At 43.5% G+C, this 8,151-nt stretch overlaps 1 protein-coding gene across 4 annotated transcripts in view; it reads left to right on the top strand.

The window, feature by feature from the left end:
• The window catches only part of KNG1 (kininogen 1), a 30,384-nt gene extending 22,795 nt beyond the window's left edge, over positions 1 to 7,589 (top strand). For 2 of the 4 annotated variants that reach the window (XM_041002973.1, XM_041002974.1), the window contains 4 exons: positions 2,195 to 2,302; positions 2,415 to 2,501; positions 5,346 to 5,423; positions 7,344 to 7,589. In XM_041002973.1, the coding sequence (XP_040858907.1) occupies positions 2,195 to 2,302; positions 2,415 to 2,501; positions 5,346 to 5,423; positions 7,344 to 7,424 (354 nt within the window). In that variant the 3' untranslated portion in view covers positions 7,425 to 7,589. Of the gene's footprint in view, positions 1 to 2,194; positions 2,307 to 2,414; positions 2,502 to 5,345 lie in introns of all 4 variants that reach the window. The other 2 variants (XR_005886112.1, XM_041002972.1) reach the window with 2 other exon arrangements.
• Positions 7,590 to 8,151: the final 562 nt, after the last annotated feature.

The following is an 8,151-nucleotide window of genomic DNA, read 5'->3' on the forward strand; positions in this document are numbered from 1 at the left end:
TAGACATTGGGCTGCTCAATCAAGGCTTGTCCCTTGTGCACAGGTCAGAGCCTGGGAGGCAAAAACCCTGGGAGCCTAAAAGCAAGGTCAGGAATGTCCAGGTGGGGGTCAACTCCCCACCACCACCTCCACAGGTAGGGAAAGGCAGATGCAAGGTGAGGACTCTAGCTACCAGGCTACCACACCAGGCCTGCCATTCAAGTTTTTCAGCTCTTAGGGCTCCATCTGTAAAATGAGTGGCTGGGTTTGAAGAGCCTGAATCTCTTCCACTGCCACCATTTGGGACTAAGGTGTCTGTGGACGACAGGTGGCTATTGCAGAGACCCAAATCAGGCTTCCTTAAAGGTAAGCTAAAGAAAAGTAAACAAAATAGAACCTAATTCTTAGAAAGCAAGCCAATATGACCATAATATCATTGAAAATTTTCACAAGAATCTAAAATAGGAGTCTTGTATATATAATGATATTCATTGTAGTTTTGATGATAAGAGCAAAAAAAAAAATGGTGAACTGTCCAAAGATCAATAACACAAGAATTAATAGACAACTAGGTGGCCTGGCATAGCCTAAGAGTGGAGCATTAAATAGCCATTTTTAAAATAAAGATTTATTGGGCCCGGCGCGGTGGCGCAAGTGGTTAAAGGTCCTCGCCTTGCACGCCCGGGATCCCATATGGGCGCCGGTTCTAATCCCGGCAGCCCCGCTTCCCTTCCAGCTCCCTGCCTGTGGCCTGGGAAAGCAGTCGAGGACGGCCCAACGCTTTGGGAATCTGCACCCGCGTGGGAGACCCGGAAGAGGCTCCTGGCTTCGGATCGGCATAGTATCGGCCCGTTGCGCTCACTTGGGGAGTGAATCATCGGACGGAAGATCTTCCTCTCTGTCTCTCCTCTCTGTATATCCGCCTTTCCAATGAAAAAATAATAAAAATAAATCTTTAAAAAAAATAAATAAAAAATAAAATAAAATAAAGATTTATTTATTTATTTGAAAAGCAGAGTGACGAAAAGAGCGAGAGCCACACAGAGACAGAGAGCAAGAGAGAAGTTCTATCAGCTGGTTCACTTCCCAGATGGCTGTAACAGCTTGATGCTGAGCCAAGCTGATGCCAAGTGACAGAAACTCCGTCCAGGCCTTGCACCTTCTTCAACTGCTTTCCCAGGCACATCCGCAAGGAGCTGAATCAGAAGTAGAGCAGCTGAGACTCAAACTGGTGCTCACGTAGGAGGCTGGCATCACAAACAGCTGCCTAATCCATAGCACTACAACGCTGGCCCCTGAGCAGCAATTTTACAGTGCCCTTTGAAGAACTGTCATCATGGGAAATGTCTTCTGTTCTCATAGTTAACGTTTAAAAGCAGCCATACAATTGAATACTTATTGTATTCTCAATTATGATATAAAAAATGTGCAGAGAGCAATACTGAAAAGAAACCAAAGCCTCGAGATTTACAGAGATGGTTTTCAGGGGTTGCATTAGAGACCATTTATCTTCACCGTTCTGATTTCTTGTGCTGCTTTATAACTGGGAAAAAGGTGAACAAATTACCAAAACCAATCAAAACTGACCCTCCAACTTCTGTACTCTGGGCCCTCATTCCTGTTCCCCCCCCCTCTTCTCATAGTCACATAACCTGCCTGGGGCTTACTTGGTACCAACCCAGAACAGTCTTGGTTGTTGTCAGTTTGACTTCCCCTTTCTGTTTTTGCTTTCCTATGGAACTTTATTCTTTAATTTACTTAATTATTTATTTGAATCACAGTGAGACACTGATATCTCCCATCTCTTGGCTCACTCTCTCAGAACAGCCAGTTCTGAGTTAAGCTGGGCTGACCACAGCCCAGAACCCAAAACTCAATCCAACTCACCCACATGGGTGGCAGGGACCTCCCAGGGTCTGTATCAGCAAGATGAGTCAGGACACAGCGCCGGAAACCAAATCCAGACTCTTCAGTGTGACACATGAGTATCCTAACCACTAGGCTAAATATCCACCTGCCAAATATTTTAAATATGCATACAAACACAAAGCTTTGTTGCAAAGCATTGGTATTTTCTCATATGTAACCCTCTAAGTCAGTCAGGATATAATCAAAACTTCAAGAATCTCTCTTTAACATCCTTAGAGTAAAAATATACATGATTTATTATACATACCTTTATTAAGCACTTATTTCATACAAATTAATTTTCCAGGTGGTGGCTGGACAAAAATTTGCTATTGAGTTCACAGCCAAGGAAACCACATGTTCTAAGGAAAGTAATCAAGAATTGACTGAAAGTTGTGAAATCAAATCACCTGGTGTAAGTACTAACACAGATGTCTACTTTCTCCCTGGAAACCTCTTTGATATGCTAAGAATTACTTGTTTCAGCCTCTTACAAATGACCTCTTGTTTTCTGTCTTCACGAATAGCAAAATCTAGAATGCAAGGCTAACGTTCATGTGATACCTTGGGAGCAAAAAATTTACCCCACTGTCAACTGTCAACCACTGGAAATGGTATGACTCTCATTTTCTCAAATATTTATTTGAAAGGCAAAATGACAAAGGGAGAGTTGGAGATCTTCTGTTTGTTTCTATTACCCAAATGGCTGCAACAACTGGGCTGAAGCCAAGAGCCAGGAGTGCCATCCAGGTCTCCCAGGGGTGTCAGGGGCCTGAGTACCTAGGACAGCATCTACTGCTTTCCCATGCATAGTAATAAGAAGCCAAGCCTCAGACCAGTGCTCCAGTACAGGAGACTAGCCCTGCAAGTGGCGGCTTAACTGAACTGGCCCCCAAGTGATATTATTGTAACTACGGTCAGCTTGGTGTCATTTCTGCTCATTGCTCATTCTAAAAAGTCCTATTTTTAGGTTGACAATGGAGAATTTTTTTTAGAAATTTATTTATTTCTATTACAAAGTCAGATATCCAGAGAGGAGGAGAGACAGAGAGGAAGATCTTCCGTTCAATTATCTACTCCCCAAGTGACCACAACAGTCGGTGCTGTGCCAATCTGAAGCTAGGAGCCAGGAACTTCCTCCAGGTCTCCCACATGGGTGCAGGATCCCAAGGCTTTGGGCCGTCCTCGACTGCTTTCCAAGGCCACAAGCAAGGAGCTGGTTGGGCAGTGGAGCTGCCGGGATATGAACCAGTACCCATATGGCTTCCCGTGCATTCAAGGTGAGGACTTTAGCCGCTAGGCCACAGCGCCGGGCCCAATGGAGCATTGTTGAAATAAATTGGGAGACTATCATTTTTTAAATGGGAGAAATCTTACATTTCTCTGCTGATCCTTTTTCCCCCTTTTTTAAATGGCTAGAATGACAACAAGCCTCACAACCACTTCTCATACAGGATTATTATTCTTTTTTTTTTTTTTAGCATTTTCAAAAAAATTATTGGAAAGTCAGATTTACAGAGAGAAGGAGAGACAGAGATGGAAAGATCTTCTGTCCAATGATTCACTCCCCAGGTGGCTGCAATGGTCGGAGTTGAGCTGATCTAAAGCCAGGAGCCAGGAGCTTCCTCCAGGTTTCCCACACGGGTGCAGGGTCCCAAGCATTGGGCCATCCTCGAATGCTTTCCCAGGACACAAGCAGGAAGCTGGATGAGAAGCGGAGCAGTTAGGATATGAACTGGAGCCCATATGGAAACCTGGTGCATGCAAGGCGAGGACTTCGCTGCTAGGCTATCACACTCTGCACAGAATCAGTGTCTTAAAGCTCCCTTTGCAAAGTACTGGGAGAATATTCACTGGCCATCTACCCTGCAAGTGTCCCTAAGGGAAATGTCATCTCTCCACTGCCCTCTACTTACCCACAATGAGCTTGTCAGAACTCACTCAGCCCCACTCCAGCTCTAATGAATCAGAATTTGCTTTTTAACAAATTCCGTAGGAGCTCCAGTCACATGATTTGACTTGGGTTTTCAGACGTGTAGAGGTATACTGAGAGCTTAACCTGAACAGCATGCAAAGGGGGAACTTCACGCTGGTGAACACGTCCTAACTCAAGAGAGTAACCATTAATACATGCTCCCTTTGTATTCAGTTCATAAAGGCCTTCGGGTTTTTCAGGGTAAAAACAGTCATGGTGATTGCAGATATAAAATCAATTTTATGGGGCCCGGCGTGGTGGCGCAGTGGTTAAGGTCCTCGCCTTGAACACCTGGGGTCCCATATGGGCACCGGTTCTAATCCCGGCAGCCCCGCTCCCCTTCCAGCTCCCTGCCTGTGGCCTGGGAAAGCAGTCGAGGATGGCCCAAGGCTTTGGGACCCTGCACCTGTGTGGGAGACCCGGAAGAGGCTCCTGGCTTCGGATCGGCATAGGATCGGCATAGTATCGGCCGTTGCACTCACTTGGGGAGTGAATCATCGGACGGAAGATCTTCCTGTCTCTCCTCTCTGTATATCCGCCTTTCCAATAAAAAAAATAATAATAAAAATAAATCTTTAAAAATAAATAAATAGGGCCCGGCGCGGTGGCGCAAGTGGTTAAGTCCTCGCCTTGCACGCCCGGGATCCCATATGGGCGCCGGTTCTAATCCCGGCAGCCCCGCTTCCCTTCCAGCTCCCTGCCTGTGGCCTGGGAAAGCAGTCGAGGACGGCCCAAAGCTTTGGGAACCTGCACCCGCGTGGGAGACCCGGAAGAGGCTCCTGGCTTCGGATCGGCATAGTATCGACCCGTTGCGGCTCACTTGGGGAGTGAATCATCGGACGGAAGATCTTCCTCTCTGTCTCTCCTCTCTGTATATCCGCCTATCCAATAAAAAATAATAAAAATAAACTCTTTAAAAAATAAATAAATAAATAAATAAAATAAAATCAATTTATGAACAATGTACCATGTACTTGCCCAATTATAAGCTTGCAGACACAGCGGCAGGGATGGGAAACCTTTCTTGTACCAAGAAACATTTGGATGTTTATAACATCATTCACAGGCCATACAAAATGATCAACCTAAAAATTAGCCTGCTAAAGACGTACGAAATTTCAAATCCTGCCTGCAGCTGCCTTGGCAGAGCCAGACAAAATGATTTTGCAGGCCTTATTTGGCCCACAGACCAAAAGTTCCCCACTTCCACTAAAGGCTATATAGCTGAGCCAATCCACTTTTCTAGATAGAAGAAAAACAAAGCAAAAAACACTCTAGCTTGCTTTAGAGTATTAATAAAATGAATTCCTCAAAAGAGGAATATATGTTATTCACTCATTCTGGAACACTAATGCAGTAGATAAAATCTGGCAGACCTTTCCCTTTGTAAATCAAGATTAGCATCACCAGATGTCAATCTCCTTTTTCTTTACTGATACAATGGTTTTCACAGTAAACCACTCACTCTAATATTGCCTTTTAGGTGTCATTTATGAAAAGACCTCCAGGATTCTCACCTTTTCGATCAGTACTCATGGAGCAAGGGAAAGAAGGCACAACTGTAAGTCCATCCCACACTTTCACGGCACCTGTACAAGATGAAGAGCAGGATCCAGAAAAAGAACAAAGATCCACTCGTGGGCATGGCTGGTACCTTGAAGAGCAAAAAAAACATAGCTTTGACCATGACCATAAGCATGGGCATGACCAAACTCCTGGGCACAAAAAGGGACATGGCCTTGGCCATGGGCATAAAAAACAACATGGCCTTGGCTATGGACACCAACAGGAACTTAACTATGATGTTGAACATCAAGGAGGACATGGCCTTAATCATGGACAGAAAAGGGGGCGTGGCCTAGCCCTTGGACAAAAAAATAAGCATAAGCTTGGTCATGGCCATGAAAAACATAAAAATAAAGGCAAAAACAAAGGAAAGCACTCGGAAAGCTCATCTGAAGAGATTACCACTTCTGCACAGACACAAGAGAAGACAGAAGGGCCGACATCTGTGCCTTTCCTAACCCAGGCAGATAGAGCAGTTACCCTTTCCGGGTTTCAGGACTCAGACCTCTTGGCAACTACGATGCCTAATATACCACCAGTTCCCACAGAAAGTGATGATGATTGGATCCCTGATGTCAAGATAGGTTCCAACATCCCTTTGTTTAACCTGATATCTGACTTTCCAGAAACAACATCCCCCAAATGCCCTGGACGTCCCTGGAAACCAGTTAGTGTAGCAAGTCCAGAAACATCAGCATTTGATGATTTTGACCTTGCTGATGCTCTTGGTTAATCGGTTAATTGGTTAATGGGTATTTCTTTAGCACTTTATCGTTCCCTTTGCCCCTTATCCAAACATAAGCATCCTGATATAAGGCACCAAAAACCATGTTGCTTCAGAATAGGCTAAAAAAGAAGCAGTGAGAATCTCAGTGTGGACACTGTTAATCTCCACAGACTACATAAAACAACATGACACAGCCCTAAATCCTTCCTGGGCTTTCTAAACTAGCCCAGAAACTGGACAAACAAATGTGCCTTTTGATCTACTGCAGTTGCTTCTCTGAGAACAAATATGTACCTTAAAAAAGGTGTCATCAAACTGTTATACAAAGATTCTTGGGATCCCAAACAGAATGATCCCTAAATCCATGTGAAAATTAGGGAAATCAAGAGAGTAAATGCTGGCCTTATTAACGGGGTGAGAATGACAATAAAACTTCTCCAAGACACCAAAGCAGGATAACAAGAAAGATGAGTTGGCCAAAGAAAAGGGAAGTGAATCCATTGCCTTTCTGCTTGCCACATGAGCTAATTGTATCAAGTAGATACTCCCATTTGATAAAGCTCTTCTAATAATTCCTTCTCTTGGTGGGAGTGTTTCCCATAGGTCAATATCCTCTGTGTGGTCATTAACTACTCTGTGCAACAAGATTTTTCAAATAGGAATTTTCTGTATACACTTTATCCAGCTAGATTGAGTAATCCTTAGTTTGCAGAAGGCCTGATAAGGAAGAAAAACAGAACCACACTTGCCAAGAAAATCTTTTTTTCATAATTAACAAGAGACTATTACAAAACAAACTTTGTTCAGAAGTTTGGTCAGGAAATTGTTCTCCAGCCTCACTTTATAATCATGCCTTCTTTTTGCAATGGAATTGAAGGCCACACACTTTTGTAAAAGAAGAATAAATTGTCTTTGCTGCCTTAGAACACAAGAAAAGCAAGTATCCCATGACGCATGCTGTATTTACAACTAGAGATACAAGATAAGGCTTGAAACTTCTACACACACCTGTGGCTGTCACCATTACTCCCGTTGCTCGGATGTCTTTTATTTCATTTCAAATATGGTCTGTATTTTAAATAAATAACCAATGATGCCAGGAAAAAAAACTCATGTCAACTGGTTGCTTTACTTTTGTTAAAAAATGAATGATGACATCAGATTAATAGAGTTTTACTATACTTACAGAGGCAACTAAGGTCCTGCGAGTACCAGGGCCGACCCCCAAAGGCAGGTGCAGAGCCAGCTCCTGAGAGTGAGGTCTCTTGACCAGTGGGCTGATTCTTCATACCTTTGGCACGATAGCCCCAACAACGTCTGCCAGCAACCTTGAGTGCAAGGACAAGAAGGAAGATGGGGTAGAATTTATACAGAAGATCTCCATCTTTATCATTCTGTTTCTGGGTGAAATAAAGTTCGGTTTGGACATTCTCACTCATGATTGAATCACAGTGCTTTGCTTTCATCCATTCCTTCCTATAGCCAACCCCAGCTACGCAGAATTGTGGAGCTCCTCACCCAATTCTGGAACACTCTGTCAGTTCAAGTCAACAACCCATCAGGTGGATTTTGTTCCCACCAAGAACTGATCATGGATGCTAAATCTAGGTTTACTGGGTCAAGTTTATACCACTAATTCAAGGATTCTCTCACATTCCAGTTTTACCTTTTTGACATTTGTATCAAAGTTCAGAATAACTTGACCTGTTGATTATTACTTATTATCCAGATACTTGCCAAAAAAAGAAAAAATATAACTTATTAATATAATGTTTTCCAGTCTTCATAATTAGAAAATATCTAACTCCTAAAAATTTTGAGGAAAGGACTCAGCATGATATCCTAGTGGTTAAAGTCTTCACCTTGCACATACCAGGATCCCATATGGGTACTGGTTCTAATCCTGGCAGTCCTGCTTCCCATCAAGCTCCCGCTTGTAGCCTGGGAAAGTAGTTGAGGACAACCCAAAGCCTTGGGACCCTACACCCGCATAGGA

This window comes from Ochotona curzoniae, unplaced genomic scaffold (assembly GCF_017591425.1).
Source record: "Ochotona curzoniae isolate NIBS_2020 unplaced genomic scaffold, NIBS_Ocur_1.0 scaffold_2587, whole genome shotgun sequence".
Taxonomy (NCBI): domain Eukaryota; kingdom Metazoa; phylum Chordata; class Mammalia; order Lagomorpha; family Ochotonidae; genus Ochotona; species Ochotona curzoniae.